The sequence below is a fragment of the Psammomys obesus genome, unplaced genomic scaffold (genome assembly GCF_907164565.1).
Source record: "Psammomys obesus unplaced genomic scaffold, mPsaObe1.curated_primary_1811, whole genome shotgun sequence".
In the NCBI taxonomy this organism is placed as follows: Eukaryota; Metazoa; Chordata; class Mammalia; order Rodentia; family Muridae; genus Psammomys; species Psammomys obesus.
The window spans coordinates 26,150,556-26,169,770 of NW_026596057.1; the positions used below are offsets into that span (position 1 = coordinate 26,150,556).

The following is a 19,215-nucleotide window of genomic DNA, read 5'->3' on the forward strand; positions in this document are numbered from 1 at the left end:
AATAATAATAATAATAATAATAATAATAATAATAATAATAATAATAACAATAATAACAATAAACAACTAAATTATTATTACTATAATAATACAACAGAAACCCAGGACTTTTGCAAAAACAACTGCAAGTCTTGATCAGACACTAAATACAAGGGCCTGCAGCATGTCACACTACACAGCACAGAAGCCATCAAAGCTTACAGACAGGAAGTCCTGGTTGTCCCTCAAAGTCACAGGTAAGACACCCTAGACTTCAGGAAGAACAGTGAGTACAGTAAACTGAGACACCTAACAGGATAAAAATCTGTTCTTAATAGCATTTAAAAAGTGAAACTTTGTCAAGTACCAGATTATTAATACATTATTTTAAAAACTCACCAATGATGGGAGGGAAAGCAACCAATCATTCATACCTCATCTCAAAAGTTAATAAACCATTAAAGTAGCCTCTTTTTAGAAACATACCTTATATCTCTTTAACTTTTGTACTTCTTCTTCAATAAGCATCTGGTTTCTGGCAACTTCTGACTGAATAGCACTTAACATAGTACTACCCTGATCTGTATCCATAGGCTCCTCCTTAGGGAAAAAAAAAAGAAACAGTACCCTAATGACTGTGGCTTAAGTCCTTACATCATTTAAATGATTAATATAATACAATGATTATCAAATTTCAATTTAATGTTGTCAAGAATACCAGCAAGAATAAAAGCCTTAAATACACTTTCCATATTTCTATGTTCTATAATAATACAAGACTTTTTCACCTACTACCAATATTATAACGTACTATATTGCTACAATCTATTAAATAACAGAACAAATTTGCTTAAACAGTCTTTAAATGTGATCAAAGGACTTTTTAAAAGATTCTCTACCATTAGCTCTTTTCCAACCATATTTATAGCAGTAGTCATTAAGATTAGTAAAAATTACATGTACATTTACATATGCCTAATTAACTCCTACCAATATATATATATAATGAAATAAGAGTAAGTAGCTAATATTATTTACTAATAACAATTAGCACCTGTTATGTTAATCTTTGTTATGTAAATTATGTAAATTTAATTCTCGTGACAATATTTTTGGTGAACACTATAATCTTCATGCCACATTAAGAAACTGAGAAAAATATTAATTCGAAAGTATAAGTTACATAAATTCAGAATATTTTCCTTTAACCTCTGAAAAAGAAAATCAAAGTATTTTTCCTCTGAGAGGATACAATTCCTATGCTAAAATTTTATACTTAAAGGCCACAGAGAATGCAAAGACTCAATAGGCAAAAGTGTTTCCTGTTCAAGCTTGATGACCTGAGTTCAGAAACCACAGATAAACACACGCCTATAACACTGATGCTATCAGGTGTCAAAAACAGGAAGATTGTTGAGACTTGCCGGCCACTAGCCTAGGTCCAAGTTTAGTGAGTGACCCTGTCTCAAAAACATAATCCAGAGCATGACAGAGCAGGACATTAGATATCCTCCTCCAGTTTCCACACATACCCGCCCCTCCTGCCAGCACCCCAATCCGCACATACATCAGCCAACGGTGCGTGAATGTATATATATATAAATATATACATATATATATATATAGCCACAAACCTCTGCAAGTTGTCTTTGTAACTCAGCTATCTTCTGCTCATATATCATTTTTCTGTCGGATACAATGGCCATTAAATTAAATCGAATTTCTCCTTCACTATACCTACAAAAGAAAGTTTACAAAATAATAAAAATTATAAAATTATTGGTATTAAGACAATTCATTGAAATTACTAAATAATGGAGTAAATAAAACTAGCAGTAGGCAAACAAAAAAGGCTGATGTTTTATTAAAGTTTTGTATATGAAAGAGTATAATGTAGCAAAAGATTATCTAAATTTCATCATTGCAAGTATTTTTCACTGTTCTATATTACTGTGACTTTCACTTAGAATACACTAGAAAATAACATGTTTTTATCACTCCTCCTTATGTTATAAGAAACAAAACAATTATCATTTATGATCTCAGAGAAAAGAAATAAACCAAGACTTTACATTTGTTATAGTCTACTGGTGATACTAAACAGTTTTCTCGAAGTCATTTTTGTAGTTTCTATTGTTAATATGTTTCAAGCTTTATGACTTCTAAGTTAATATTAAATATTTATTTTCATATATAATTATATCATGTAGCAAACTTACTAATCTGATACCAATAAAAAGCTCATGACAGTAAGAACCGCCTTAAGATTATGTAAGAAATTATCTATAATATATAAAGAACACTTAATCAAGATAATAATATACTATAAAAACATAAGCCCATATTTGAATTAGTTCAAGACTATAACACACTTCAAGAGTCTTATAATTCTCGTCATCAGAAAGAACATGGACCAATATAACTAATGCTTTGAATTATATTAAAATGTTTTAAAATTTCTAGATTTTTTTTTTAAATTGAAAGAGTTTCACGTTCCTAATCTTCCTGTCAAGTACAACTGAAATTGGTAGAAAAATACATTAAAAGAAGAAAGAAAAATCAAAGGCAGAAAGAAAACAAACAACCGTGGGCAACAAAGGGATCCTTGTGACAGCGTTCTCAACACTGAAGGACAACCTGTTGTGTGGGTCTACCAGTGGAGTCCCAGCAAACAATTCCTGGTGCCCAGATAGATCTGAATACAGGACAACAGGCCTGTAGGCCACTGAGGTATTCAGGGCACCCACACCACCTCCGGTGTTTAAGCTCCACCCTTCCAGCCATCTACACGCTCTAGCACCCTGTCCTTCAAGGCACACTTCCACACATACGCCCATGCTTGTGAACATGCGCCTGTAACCTTCCTCCCTTAGCTACAGCAGAAAACACGAACATCTACACTCTACTGGTGGACCTTTCTCATCTTCCTGAAGGATACTCCAGACACCAGAGACTGACCAACCCAGTCTGAAGTTCAGACTCCAGGAACAAACAGCAAAGGTTATGAATAAGCAGATGGCTACAGGTCGGCGTAAGAGCACATCCAACAAAAGTCAGGACATCATGGCTTAACCAGCAACAAAAATCAATGGATATTTTAATTCACTGGAAACACAGGAAAATTATCTCAAATCTATGCTTATCCAGCTATAAGATGCACATAAAGAGGAAACGAACAAAGCTCTCAAAGAAATTCAGGCAAATACAGCCATGTAGAGGCACATAAAGAGGCACAATTAGTGGCATATAGAAAAAAAAATGAACAAAAAAATTAAAGACCACCATGGAAAGACAAGAATCTACATTCAAACATATGAAGGAAATAGTGCAAGACATGAAAACAGAATTAAAATCAATAAAGAAAACACAAACAAAATCCTGGAGCTGGAGAACTTAAAAGATCAGGAACCACAAAGGTAAACATCACCAAAAGAATACAAGACATGGAAGAGAGAATCTCAGGCACTGAAAACACAGTTGCAGAAATTGATACATCTCTCAAAGAAAAAGTAAAATCAAAAAAGTTCCAAACACAAAACATCCAAGAAATCAAGGATGCCATGAAAAGACAAAATCTAAGAATAATAGGAATAGATGAAAAAGAAGATTCCAGGCTCCAAGGTCCAGAAAAATTTTTCAAGAAAATCATAGAAGAAAAATTTTCCCAACATAAAGACATGTCCATTAACATACAAGAGGCCTACAGAACACCAAATAGCTTAGACCAGAAAAGAAACTCCTCATGTTACATAATAGTCAAAACACTAAATCTACAGAGCGAGGAAAGAATATTAAAGCAGCAAGGGAAAAAGGCCAAGTAACATATAAAAGTAGACTAATAAGAATCATACCAGACTTCTCAACAGAAACTATGAAAGCCAGAAGGGCCTGGGCAGATGTCATGCAGACTCTAAGAGACCACAGATGCCAACCCAGACTACTCTACCCAGCAAAGCTTTCAATCAACATAGATGGAGAAAACAAAATATTTCATGATAAAACTAAACTTAAACAATTTCTACACAGCAACCCAGCCCTACAGAAGATACTAGAAGGAAAACTCCAATCAACAAAATCAACTACATGCAAGAAAACACAGGATATAGATAACTTTGTAACAAGAAATTCAAAGAAAACAAGCATAGAAATACAGTAACACCACCAACTTCACAATAAAAGGATCTAACTATCATTGGTCACAATTATCTATCAACATCAATGGACTCAACTCTCCAATAAAAAGACACAGAATAACAGAATGGTTGTGGAAACAGGATCTAACATTCTGCTGCATCCAAGAAACACACCTATGAAACAAAGATAAACACTACCTCAGAATAAAGGGCTGGAAAAATGTTTTTCAAGCAAATGGACCCAGAAAACAAGCTGGGTTATCTATCCTAATGTCTAATAAATAGACTTTCAACCAAAATTAATCAAAAAAGATGAGGAGGGGCACTTCATTCTCACCAAAGGAAAAATCCACCAGGAAGACATCACAATCCTGAACATCTATCTATGGCCCAAATACAAGAGCACCTGCATTTGTAAATGAAACATTATAAAAGCTTAAATCACACATCGATTCCAACACCTTAATAGTGGGAAAATTCAACACCCCACTCTCACCAAGGGACAGACCATCTAAACAGAAACTAAATAAAGCAATAATGACACTTATAGAGGTCCTAAATCAAATGGACCTGATTGATGTCTACAGAACTTTTCACCCAACCTCAAAAGAGTATAACTTCTTTTCAGCACCTCATGGAACCATCTCAAAAAGTAAGACTCAACAGACACAAGAAGATTGAAATAATCCCTTGTATCATATCAGACTACCATGGCCTAAAACTAGACCTCAACAACAGAAACAACAAAAAGCTTACATACACATGAAAACTAAACAACGTTCTACTCAATGACAGCTTGTTGAGGGAAGAATTGAAAAGAAAAATTAGAGACTTCCTAAAAATCAATGAAAATGAAGGCACAATTTACCCAAACTTATGGGACACAATGAAAGCAGTGCCTAGAGGAAAGTTCATAGCACTAAGTACCTCCAGAAAGAAGTTTGAGAGCTCTCACACAAGCAACTTAATGGCAAACCTATAAGCCCTAGAAAAAAAAGAAGCAAACACACCCAAGAGGAGTAGACAATTGAAAATAATCAAACTCAGAGCCAAAATCAATAAATTAGAAGTAAATACAACAATTCAAAGAATCAATGAGACCAAGAGCTGATTATTTGAGAAAATCAACTAGATTAGCCAAACTAAATACAAGGCAGAGAGTAACTATGCAAATCAGCAAAATCAGACACAAAAAGGGGGACATAACAGCAGACATTGAGGAAATCCAATCATTAGGTCTTACTACAAAAACCTATAAAACACAAAATTTGAAAATCTAAATGAAATGAACAATTTTCTTGATTGATTCCATTTGCCAAAATTAAATCAAGATCAGGTAAATAGATTAAATAGTCCTGTATCCCCCAAGGAAATGGAAGCTATAATCAAAAGTCTCCCTTCCCAAAAAAGCCCAGATGCAGACGGTTTCTGCACAGAATTCTACCAGACCTTTAAAGAAGAGCTAACACCAATTCTCTTCTAACTATTCCACAAAATAGAAACAGAAGGAACATTACCAATCTCATTCTATGAAGCTATAGTCACCATGATACCTTAACTACACAAAAACCCAAGGAAAAAAAGAGAACTTCAGACCTATCTCTCTTATAAACATTGATGCAAAAATATTCAATAAAATACTTGCAAACTGAATCCAAGAACACATAAAAGATATCATCTACCATGAGGTAGACTTCATCCCAGGCATGCAGGGGTGGTTCAATGTAAAGAAATCCATCAATGTACATATAAACAATCTCAAGGAGAAAAACCACACGATCATCTCCTTAGATGCTGAAAAAGCATTTGACAAAATCCAACACCCATTCATATTTAAAGTCTTGGAGAGATCAGGGATACAAGGCACATACCTGAACACAGTAAAGCCAATAAACAGCAAGCCTATGGCCAACGTCAAATTAAACAGAGAGAAACTTAAATCAATCCCACTGAAATCAGGGACAAGGCAAGGCTGCCCATTCTCTCCATGTCTCTTCAACATAGTACTTGAAGTCCTAGCTAGCGCAATAAGAAACTAAAGGAGATCAAGAGAATACAAATTGGAAAGAAAGAAGTCAAAGTATCACTATTTGAGATGATATGATAGTATACATGGTGATCCCAAAAATTCAACCAGAAAACACTGTCAGCTGATAAACACCTTCAACAAAATGGCTAGATTCAAAATTAACTCAAAAAAAAAAAAAAAAAATCAGTAGCCCTCATAGACAAAATGGCTGAGAAAGAAATTAGGGAAACTACACCCTTAACAATAGTCACTAATAATATAAAGTACCTTGGTGTGACTCTAACCAAGCAAGTGAAAAACCTGTTTGAAAAAAAAAAAAAATCAAATCTCCAAAGAAAGAAATTGAAGAAGATATCAGAAGATGGAAAGATCTCCCATGCTCATGGATAGGTAGGATTAACATAGTGAAAATGGCCATCCTGCCAAAAGCAATCTACAGATTCAATGCAATTCCCATCAAAATACCAACACAAGTCTTTACAGAATTTGATAGAACAATTCTCAATTTCATACGGGAAAACAAAAACCCAGAACTGCTAAAACAATCCTGTACAACAACAGGTCGTCTGGAATTATTTCCATCCCTAATCTCAAGCTGTACTACAGAGCAATAGTAATAAAAACTGCATGGTACTAGCATAGAAACAGAATGGTGGATCAATGGAAGTGAATAGAAGACCCAGAAATAAACCCACATGCCTATGAATACTTGATTTTTGACAAAGACACCAAAACCATACAATGAAAAAAAGACAGCATCATCAACAAACGGTGCTGGTCTAAGTGGATGCATACATGTAGAAAAATGCAAATAGATCCATATTTATCAACCTGCACAAAGCTAAAGTCCAGTGGCTCAAAGACTTCAACATAAATTTGTTAGAAGAAAAAGTCGGGAAGAGCCTTGAACTCATTGGCACAGGACACAACTTCCTGAACAGAACACCAACAGCACAGGCTCTAAGAACAACAATCAGTAAATGGAACCTCATGAAACTGAAAAGCTTCTGTAAAGCAAAGAACATTGTCATCAGAACAAAATGACTGCCTACAGACTGGGAAAGGATCTTCACCAACACTATTTGACAGAGGGCTATTATCCAGAATATATAAAGAACTCAAGAAGTTAAGAAGCAACAAAAATCAAGTAACCCATTAAAAAATGGGATACAGAGCTAAACAGAATTCTCAATAGAGGAATATCGAATGGCAGAGAAACACTTAAAAAAATGCTCAACCTCATTAGCCATCAGAGAAATGCAAATCAAAACGACCCTGAGATTTCACCTTACACCTATCAGAATGGCTAAGATCAAAAACTCAAATGACAATACATGCTGGAGAAGATGTGGAGAAAAAGGAACCCTCCTCCATGGCTGGTGGTATGTAAACTTATACATCCACTTTGGACATCAATCTGGTGCTTTCTTAGACAATTAGGAACAGTGCTACCCGAAGATCCAGCTGTACCATTCCTAAGCATATATCCAAAATATGCTCAACTATAGTATACAACAAGGACATTTGCTCAACCATGTTCGTAGCACTTTATTCGTAATAGCCAGAACCTGGAAACAACCCAGAGGTCCCTCAATGGAGGAACAGATACAGAAATTGTGGTACATTTGCACAGTGGAATACTACTCAGCAATTATAAACAAGGAAATTATGAAATTTGCAGGCAAAAGGTGGGAAAAGATCATACTGAGTGTGGCAACTCAGAAGCAGAAAGACACACATGGTATATCCTCACTTATAAGTGGAATAATAGACATATAATATAGGATAAACATACTAAAATCTGTACACCTAAAGAAGATAAGCAAGGAGGAGGACCCTGAGTAAGATGACCACTCTGCACTGAGAAAGGCAAACGGGACAGACATCGGAAAAGGAAGAAAACAAGGAACAGGACAGGAGCCTACCAGCGGCCATCTGAAAGAATCTAACCAGCAGAGTATCAAAGCAGATGTTGAGACTCATAGCCAAACTCTGGGCAAAGTACAGGGAATCTTAGGAAAGAAGGGGGAGATAGTTAAAACTTGGAAGGGACAGGAGCTCCACAAGAAGAGCAACAGAACCAAAACATCTGGGCCCAGGGATCTTTTCTGAGACTGATACTCCAAACAAGGACCATACATGGAGATAACCTAGAACCCCTGCACAGATGTAGCCCATGGCAGCTGAGTATCCAAGTGGGTTCCCCAGTAATGGGAACAGGAACTGTTTCTGACATGAATTCAGTGTGGCTGGCTCTTTGATCACCTCGCCCTGAGGGAGAAGCAGCCTTACTAGCCCACAGAGGAAGACAATTGTACCAGTCCTGATGAGACCTGATAGGTTACAGTCACAGGGAAGGAGAAGAGGGCCTTCCTTATCAGTGGACTTGGAGAGCGGAAAGGGAAGAAATGAAGGAGGGAAAGTGGGATTGGGAGGGGATGAGGGAGGGGGCTACAGCTGGGTTACAAAGTGAATAAACTGTAATTAATGAAAATAAATAAATTAAAAAAATAAAGCAGACAAGATAGGGAACAGAGACTCATGAATGGAATTTAGAGGGTTTCTTTTCTGCTTTATGTATCTCTGACTTGAAGCAAAAACAAACAATGCCTTCCCCAACTCATACATGCCAACAAAACAACAACAACAAAAAACTAGCAGAAATCTGCTCTTCATTCAAACAGGAAAAGCTGAAGGCTGGGAAACAAATAATTTCGATAACAGTCCCCATACCATATCTAAAAATGATAGAAATCCAAGACTTCCAAGCTCACTAAGTTATAATGAGATACCTGGATGAGTGACCAAAAAAGGGAGGAGAAAGCTAGGCTTTCCATGTTTGCCAGGCAGTAATAAAACACCCATTTGCAGTATCAGAAGACTGAGTGAAAAACAGAACTCTCAGTCATCTAATAGCATTTTTTTTTTCTAATCTAAATAAAACAAAAAGGGCTATACCACTAGATAGCTTCATTCGTGGCAAAGAAAATCATAAGAAATAGACATTATGTGTTGATTAAAGTCAATTCTTTCTATTAATTAGTAAGACTACATAGGAATCAAAAATTAAAGTATAATACCATTTAAAATGCCACTCAAAAATATGAAGTCATTACATACTTGAGAAAAAACAAACACAGTAGTTACATGCTTAAAACTACAACTTCTCAGCTGGGATACAAAGTAAATAAACTAATTAATATAAAAAAATAAAAATTTAATTAAAAAACTATGAATTCTGATGAAGGAAATCAAGACCTAAATAAACAAATTCACCATTATCATGGATTGAAAAGCTCAACAGAGTAGAATAAAAATTATCAAATTGTTAAAAAAAATTAAAAAAGAATCTAAGGTCTTGCAAAGAACACTTAAAATGGACAACAAAAACACAATTCATGGTGGGAAATACTGATAAATGAAACGAGCAGAATTAAAGACTTTCTTTCAATGAGTGAACGGCTTAAAAAAAAATCCAACTTCTATACTACCTCTCTATAACAATTGCACTCTTGTTGGAAATGTAGCTCAGTGGCTGGGTGCTGGCTTAGTGTGCATGAGGTCCTGAGTTGGATCCTTAACACCATAAAACAATACAACCTCTAGAGCGTTATGTTGAATAAAAAGACATAATATAAAAAGATGACAAAATGTGTGATTTCATTTGAAAATGTGAAAATATAAACCCAAGGATTAAGGTGTGGATAGAGTGAGTGAGTTCAGGGGAAGGAATTAGCAGTGGGTATAAAAGAACATGAAGGATGCTAAGGAGAAAAGGATTTTTACTGGGTCTTGGCTGTGGTAAACAGTACATATAATCTATTACTTTCTACAACTGAAAGTGTATATATAATTACTTCAAAATAAATTCATTTCAAAATCCTTAAAACCAAAACAACAGTTCACAACTATCTGTACTAATATTTAGCAGTAGTAGGCAGTTCATTTGGGGCTGGTGCTGTAGTTTAATGGTAGATCATTTGCCTAGCATTCCTGAAGCCCTAGGTTCAATGCCCTGCACTGCCAAAACAACAAAAATAAAAGCAAAAATTCTCACTTAATGGAAGTCAGTGTGTTTACTTGTCATATCACTAAATAAAATTTCTGAAAGACATATTCTGAATACATTAATTCAATCAAGAATAGGTCAGATATGTAACATATTAACATTAAAGAATTAAAATTTTTTTAAGTAAAAAAAAACCTTAAAAACCAGACATTACTGGAACATTACTTTTGAATCCTTTTCTCTATTACTGGCCTCACTGCACTAATCCAGTCATCTTGATTGCATGCACCTAGAAGGAAATGTTAAAACAGTTAAAACAAAAACAGAAAAGTCAACATTAACGTTTTAAGCAACAATATTTAAGTAAATCCAAGACTTACAAAAGTGTATGTGTGCATGATTGTGTGTGTATGTGTGAGTGTGTTAAAGGTCTCAGTAAGTAGCTCACTCTGTTTGAAAACATGCAATCCTGATGCAGCCTTCCAGAGCTCCAATTGTAGGTGTCAGCTCTTTTTAGTGTATCGTGTTACCCTTCAATTCTTATTTTCTGATAACAGAAGAATACTATCATTCGTACTGTCATATCATTTTTTTAACATCATGTCATGCTATCAAACAACAGACATGTTGGTAGACACTAAAATATTTGAGGAAGTGAGAAACAAATTAGGAAGATAACTTGCTTAAACGTGTAACAATGAGATAAAGATAACTACACTCACTCAGTGACAGAGTACTTGCCTAACACATACGTAGCCCTGGATATATTCATTCCCTCATTCTCTTTCTCTCATGCTCTCTCTCTTTCTCCCTCCCTCTCACCGTCCCTCCATCCATCCCTCCCATTACACCAATTCTTTATGCAATTTTATAGGTTATGTTTTACAGATGATGAAACTAAAGGCTTAGAAAAAAAATCTGCACAGTAGTGGTAAAATAAGGATTCAATTCTTATTGTCTGACTCTCAAAAAATATAAAATAAAAAATTGATAAGGAGTAGTAGAGAGTGAGAAAGATCAAAATACATCCTATGTGTGTATGAATAATGGATAAAAATTACTTTTTACAATTACTATATGCTAGGAAAAATTAACACAAAATTGAAAGCCACATATAATGCAAGAACATTTAGCAAAAATGTTGTAATCATCTTTTTCCCAGAAGTTACATCATAACCCCCAGCTGCGCAATGAGTATGGCCATTGTGTACTGTCTAGTACTTCCTTTATATCTGATAACTATAATGAGCAGTTTCTGATCACATAGAAGACAGAGATCAAATTAATTATCAAACTAAGGAAAAACAGCTTCTACAAAATTATTTTGACAGAATAAATATTTTAAATAGAAAGCTTCACTAGATGAAGTATTAGTTGTGTGTGGAAAATGATCAAAAATTACAAAATTATAAACAAAACAAACCTATTTATTTACTGTTGTGGTGGGGAATGAGCCTAGGTCATCACATATGGTAGGTAAGACTTCCACCACTGAGATACATTTTTTTGGCCTAATTTTATATAAAAGTTTAAATTTTTATCAAAAGTATGTGTTAGATTCAAATAAAGCAAAGGTTTCCTGGACTGAACTCTAATACAACAAAAGAAATTTAATGAAGTCACAAAAAATTACAATTCTTTTGTGAAGAGCTGAAGTAGTTCAGTGATAGAGTCCTTGCCTAACATATACTGTAGGACTCTATGTGTGCATGTGTGCTCTCTCTCCCTCTCTCTCACATACAAATTCTTGAAGCAGTTTTTAGGTTATCATAAAAATGGCTTTTCCATTAAGTCAGTTTCACACATACTCATCACTGTATTTTGCTTCCATCTGTTCTTTCCTACAATGCTCTACTCGAAGACTCCTGCCTACTTCTGGCTGATTCTTTTTCCCCACTTCTGCTTTCTGGTCACATGTACTGCCTTTAGCTCTTTTCCACCCCTCTCGTGTTTTCCATTGCAAAACTGAACATGATGTCACCTTCTGCTGTAATCCCAGCAGGAGACAGAGGCAGGAGAATCACAAATTCAAGGCCGGTTTACTTAGAAAGCCATATATCAAAATAAATAAATTTACTCATTGTAATTAAAAATAAGTGTTGAAAAAGCATATTCCCTTAGAAAACTCATAGGCCCCAAATGAACTGTGGTGTATAAGTCCTTGCTATATGTTCTTATCATTTTCACCAAGCACTCAAGACATCATATTATACTATCTCTATAAAATACTTTCTGTCCTCAAATTTTAAGCACAGCTGTACCTAAAAGAATGAAGAACATAGAATATATTTCTCCTTATACAAAGTAAAATAACCATAACAGAAAGCAAATTACCTAAATCAATTGGTCCTTCTCTTAACCCATCTAACTCATACAGTCTTCCATTAACTGGAACATAGCTGACAAAGTGAAAAGCATCTTCTTCTTTGGCTGATGTCTTTGTGTCAAATTCAAACATCTGCTGTCTACAGTAGAGAAAAAATAGTGAGAGCCAAAGAAAAAGCAAATAAAAAAAAAAACAAAAACCAGCAGATAGAACATGACCGATAGAGTGATCTTTGATCAATCGACAAACAGACACACAGACACACATACATACACACACACACACACACACACACACACACACACACACAGATCTTTACCTGGCAAAACTGTTATGCACTTGTCGAATCACATCTGAGTTGCTCAATGCCAACCCTTTCATCTAAAATAATTTGGAAAAGTAGCGTATTATAATAAGAACAATCACAAATAGGTCATTTTAAGATTAAGAAGAGTACTCACAGCTGCATCAAAACTTTGGGAGAATTCTTTAAATTCTGATAATGTCTCTCCTAAGTGGACATCTTGATGGGTACAGTTCAATAACACACTTACGATAGCCTGAGTGGCACAAGCATTATTAATTACCTATAAAATATAAAAGGAAAAGTATTAAGAATTTGTTTCTTTTTTTTTTTTTTTTTTTTTTTTTTTTTTTTTTTTTTTTGACAAAATGCCCCAAAACAGAAGTAGTCTTCAAATTCTACTTCAGATAGCACCAGCATAAGCATTTAGTTCTCATTCTGGTCTACTTTCAGAAACTTGATAAAATTCTTGTCTGGAAGATTCTAGACAAAGAAACTTAGTAACCATTAACACTGAAAACAAGTCCAGTTAAGGCAACAAGACCAATCAGCCTAACCTAAGCCAGCTGACTACAACAAAAAAATGTGTCCTTCCTAACTTCCTTCTTCCTAAACTTACTCTTATCCAATTCAACTATATTTTAGTATACATCCCAAGCTTTTTAACTCCATTAGACAGCTTTCAGAAATGCTACAATTCATTTCCACTCTCATCTGAATCCCCAATAAGGGGGTATATTGTACACTTATTTTTATTCAACCATAAGCTATCCTGTTGTCCTCATATTGTACATTCCAAAGATTACATGGATCTTATGTATACATGAGCCAAAGAAAACAGTTAGTACCTCTTTATGTACCGAAAAGTTTTCTGGGTTCTTACACATACCAATTATTTTAATCTTTTCAACAAACTTTAAAAATATTATTTTATGCTTATCGAAGCTGAGGCACAAAGAATTAAGTGGCTTCCCAAGGGAACACAGCTAACCAGGAGAGAATCTGAGTTTAGATTTTGTGTAGTGGATATCATACCAAGCTGATCCTATATATGTATGTATGTGGGCTTCTCCAAAGAGATCATAAACTGTTTTATAAAATGTTATCTTCCATACTGCTCACGACGCTTAAAATGTTAAGATCGTAGAAATGGGAAGAACTTCACAACCAACGTAAACATCAGCAACACAAGATAAAAAGAAAGGGGCTGAAGAAATGGTTCAGCAGTTTCAAGCACTTGCTACTCTTCCAGAAGACCTGAATTTGGTTCAAAGTACCTACATAGATAGGTCACAACTATAGGTAACTGCAGCTCCAGGGTATCCAATGCCTCTGGCCTCCAGTAGCACCTGAACGCATGTATACAAACATATACACTTATACATATTTTAAAACAAAATAAATATTAAAGAACAAAAACAGAAAGTTAATCAGCCTGGCATAGTATACCTGTCTTTAATCCCAGCATTCAGAAAAAGGAGGCAGGAGGATTTCTATGAGTTTAAGGCAGGCCTGGGTTGCCTTAAACCCTGTCTATAAATAAATAAATAAATAAATAAATAAATAAATAAATAGATAGATAGATAGATAGATAGATAGATAGATAGATAGATAAATAGATAAATAGATAAATAGATAAATAGATAAATAAATGGATGAATGAATGGGTGAGTAAATAAATAAATGAATGAATGAATGAATAAGTAGATGAATGAATGAGTAAATAAATAAATAAATAAATAAATAAATAAATAAATAAGTAGCCAATCCCCCAAGCCCAACCCCAAATCATAAATGAGGAAAGTTTGGCTTCTGAAAAAATACTCTTCAAAGAGATACGGGGAGATGCTCAGTGTGTGTGAACACACACAGCTCTTATAAGGACTAGGGTTAAAATCTCAAGAATCCATGTGAAAAACTGTATGTGCCTGCCAAGAGTGTATCAGGGGCAGATCCCAGAAGTTCACTGGCCAGTCGGCCTTGCGAAAAAGATGAGTTTCAGACTGACAGACCCTCTCTGAAGGCAATATGGCAGAGAGCAATAGAGAAAGATGCCTGACATCCTGCTTTAGCCTCTCTCTATATATATGTAAGGATAAATGCCTACAGACTCACTCGCACACAATATACACATACACGCATGCATGCATACACACACAGAGAGAATGAACATTAACTTTAAAATAAAAAGTAATTGGGGAGGGGCATGCATGCAGAATGGGGGGAAGGGGGACCGGGAGGGGAGGAGGGAGGGGCTTATGGGGGGATACAAAATGAATAAAGTGTAATTAATAAAAGTTAAAAAAATAATAAAAATAAAAATAAAAAGTAAGCTCAGGAGGCTGAAGAAGTAGGATCCCTTAAGCTTTCAACACAGTGAGATCATATCTTAAAAATACAGACCCAAACTAAGTATAGAGATAAACATGCTGCTCATGAAGAAACTTGGGGGAAGGAGGAGTCACAAAGAAACAAGAACAACAGAAAACCAAACTAATATAAACAATTTTAGCTGACATATCAGAGGTCCTTTTCCAAATATAATTTTTTTTTTACATAGCCTTGAAAATTTGGACAGACTAAATAAAGCAAGCAGAATGAAATTCTGAAAAGAAACAAATTACAATGATATATTTAAAAACTAAAGAGCATTTTTAGTTGTATGAAATGGTTGTAATCATAAGGGTCAATTACTAACTTATAAATCAATGATCTTAAAGATTTCCTAAAAGATTTTTCATAGAGAAACTAAATAATAAAAAGTTGAAATTAAAGAAAAAACTAAAGAGACTGAATATAAAGATAAGATCAACTAGGCTGTTATCCTAACCCAGAATATTAGTGTAGTAAATAAGTATGCAAGTAAAATATATAAGTATGCAAGTAAAAATCTGGAATTCAATAATATGCTTAAAGTACAAAATAAGAAAGTGCTAATGATCATATGAAATAACATTAAATTTTTATGTCAAAATTGAGAAATTCTAGGGAAATCTCAAAAAGAAATAATCTGCATTTTTAATTAACCATACAGAAAAGTTTACAATATTCTCACAAATGCAAAGCCAAAATTACAGAGCAAATCTACCAAAATTTGAAGAAAAAAAAAATCATCTACTTTATTGGTTTTTTATCTTTTTTATTGTTTATTATTATTAGTTACGTTTTATTAACTCTGCATCCCAGCTGTATCCCGCTCCCTTATTCCCTCCCAACCCCACCCTCCCTCCCTCAGCTTCTCCCTGCCCCTTTCCAAGTCCACAGAATGGGGAGGACCTCCTCCTCTTTCGTCTGGCCCTGTTTTATCAGGTATCTTCAGGGCTGGCTGCAAAGTCCTCCTCTGTGGCCTAGCAGGACTGCTGCTCTCTTGGGGGGTGGGGAGTCAAAGAGCCTGTCATTGAGTTCCTGTCAGAAATAGTCCCTTTTCCCCTTACGATGGGAAACCAATTGGTTACTGAGCTACCACGAGCTTCGTCCGAGTAAAGGTTCTAGGTTATATACATACATGGTCCTTGGTTGGAGAAACAATTTCAGAAAAAAACCCTGTGCCCAGATATATTTGGTCCTTGTGGGGCTCCTATCCTTTCCCTGTCATACTAACTCCCCTTCTGCCAAAGGTTTGGTTCACTATGCCACACACACACACACACACACACACACACACACACACACACACACTAATAACCAAGATAATACACTCCAACTTATTTCATGGAACTAGCATGGCCCTAATACTAAAATTAATCCCAGCCAAAGCCATTATGAAAAATTAAGGCACATATTATTAATAGTGATCCAAAAACCTATTACTACACACTACTATAGTATTTAATTTAATCATAAAAAGACACCACATTGTGGCCAACTGATCAATACAGATATAGAAAGATAAAAGATAAGTGTCATCAACATTCGCTATAGTAATCTATTAAATAAAGAATATTAAACATGATCATCTAAACAGAAACATAAGGGAGTACTTCATAAAAAGTACAGTATCGTTTCATAATAAATGCAATAATTAATGGCAATACTTCCATATCTAGAAAACATTACAGAAAAGGCAGAGTCAATATACTAAATAGACTAAGAATAAAAGTAGTCCTTTTAACATCTTGAATGATTTACTGGAGGTAAATGAAGCCCAAAGGCTTAGAAAAAAAATAAAATTAAACTCCCATTTGTGGATGACATAATCATTTATTTGGACATAGGAACAATTACAGCAAGCATGTTTTTAGAAAAGAGCAAGAAAAGAGACCTATAATTATTATTAGGTACTGAAATTTATGAAGCTAAAAATAGTAAGATAGTATATAATGGACAGAGACAGATACTTCAGTCAATGGATTAAAGTCTAAGCAACACATATATCAATATAGACAGCTATTCCTCAAAATAAACCTGAAAGAAAATAAAAAGATAGATGACAAATTGGAGAAATAATACAAAGATTATATAAGGAAATGACAAGAAAAAAAGAACAGGTTTTTTTTTTCCACCATATAGGTTCTAGGAATTGAACTCAGAATGTGAGGTTTGGTAGCAAGTGCTTTCACCTGCTAAGCCATCCTGTCAGCCCCTAGCTTTCAATTCGTAACTTTACTAGGACTATCAGTCAGAGACACTGCTTCAGGAAATGTTTTTGACATTTTCTCCTAAATTGCACATTTATATATTACACTAAGTCATCATTTTACTTGTGCAAATCTACGAGAAACTTATACAAATAACGCAGGAGACAAGAATGTACAGAAAAGAAAACACAAATGACAATCTACAGCAAAGTACACCACAGGAAATCCATGTAGCTGATATAACACACAAAATAAATGAATTATAGTGACAACTTATACATGGAACCTAACAGTGGGTGAAAAAAAGTATCTCAAAATTACATATAGCATGATACTTTTTGTTAAGTTAAAATTTTGCATATACTTACCCTTATAAAAGTTTGCAAAATTACAAAAATAAAAATAAAAAACGAACCTCGGGAGATGGTTCAGTCAATAAAGTGTTTGCAAATTTGAGGATTTTTCAATCCCCAGACCTACAATTAAAAGGGGTATGGAGCCTGGCATAGCAGCACATATTCAGAATCTCAGTGCAAATAAATACCTGGGCTCCATGGTCAGATAGACTATTTGCTGAGTTCTGGGATAGTGAGAGATCTTTATTCAAAAAAGCATATGGTGCCTGAGGAACACCTGTGATTCACCTTTGACCTCCATATACACACAAAGAAGGACAAGGAGTGAATAACAATCAGAATTCCATATGATAGTTATACTGGATGGAGAGAGGGGAGATACATATCACATTAGACAACAATAAGATAGGAAAAAAAACAACAGGAAAATTTAACCCATAATACTAGGCATTTACTCTATTTCTTTAAATAACCAAGTAAACAGCCGAATAAATAAAAGAAAACTATGACTGGGTCAATCATAAATTTGTTATAAATCAAGAACTATCATAATTCCATTTTATGTACCTTCAGCAAAATGAAAAAAATAGATATCATCAATGTATTCTTCCTTCATTTTCACAATCTATTCATTATACACTAAAGGTGCTAACTACTTTATATCCTAAGTGTGTGTGTGTGTGTCTATTATTTTTTTTTGGGGGGGGGGTTCGAGACAGGGTTTCTTTGTGTAGCCCTGGCTGTCCTGGACTTGCTTTGTAGACCAGGCTGGCCTCAAACTCACAAGGATCCACCTGCCTCTGTTTTACATGTGCTGGGATTAAAGGTGTGCACCACCATGACCAGCCATGCCATCCTCTTGAAAAATATTTTAATAACTTAGTATTACTCATAGAACACAGAAAAGAACCTTTCAATTTTTTTGTTTTGGTTTGTTTGTTTGTTCTTTGGTTTTTAGAGACAGGGTTTCTCTATGTGTAGCAATGGCTGTCCTGGAAATTACTTTGTAAACCAGACTGGGTTCAAACTCACAGAAATAGGCCTGCCTCTGCCTCCCAAGTGCTGGGATTAAAGACGTGGGCTACCATGCCCAGCTACAGAGAAGAATCTTAATCAGGACTGCTGCACACAGGAACTCATTGTCTTTAACTGCATATTTAAGACCTGTGCAGGTCAAGCCAGCAGCATGCCAGGATGGATGGGGGAGGGGTTCACACATATCTGAGGAGCTATCAACTTATAGCTGTTGAGAAGAGCCAGTTTTCTTTAGGAATGTGGTCCTTAGAAAATACCCATGCTTCGGCAGATGGTCCTAATACCCTTGTACATATTGGCAGCATTCAGTGTACTTGATGGGTTTAAAAGCAGAGTATATAAGGTTGGAACAGAAAAGTAGTTGTGGGAGGAGACAAAGGGAGGAAGTGAACTAAAGGTAATGAGAGGTAGATTTGATCAAAACATACTAAATGCTTATATAAAATTCTCAAACAATAAAAAAAGTC

At 35.0% G+C, this 19,215-nt stretch overlaps 1 protein-coding gene across 2 annotated transcripts in view; it reads right to left on the reverse strand.

Annotated features, from left to right (window-relative positions):
• Positions 1-19,215, reverse strand: part of Uchl5 (ubiquitin C-terminal hydrolase L5) — a 40,175-nt gene that overhangs the window by 7,470 nt on the left and 13,490 nt on the right. Inside the window, exons 4-9 of one of the 2 annotated variants that reach the window (XM_055624525.1) lie at positions 12,938-13,063; positions 12,796-12,857; positions 12,485-12,615; positions 10,376-10,439; positions 1,614-1,716; positions 466-576 (exon numbers count right to left, since the gene is read on the reverse strand). In XM_055624525.1, coding sequence (XP_055480500.1) covers positions 466-576; positions 1,614-1,716; positions 10,376-10,439; positions 12,485-12,615; positions 12,796-12,857; positions 12,938-13,063 — 597 coding nt within the window. Of the gene's footprint in view, positions 1-465; positions 580-1,613; positions 1,717-10,375; positions 10,440-12,484; positions 12,616-12,795; positions 12,858-12,937; positions 13,064-19,215 lie in introns of both variants that reach the window. The other variant, XM_055624524.1, reaches the window with a different exon arrangement.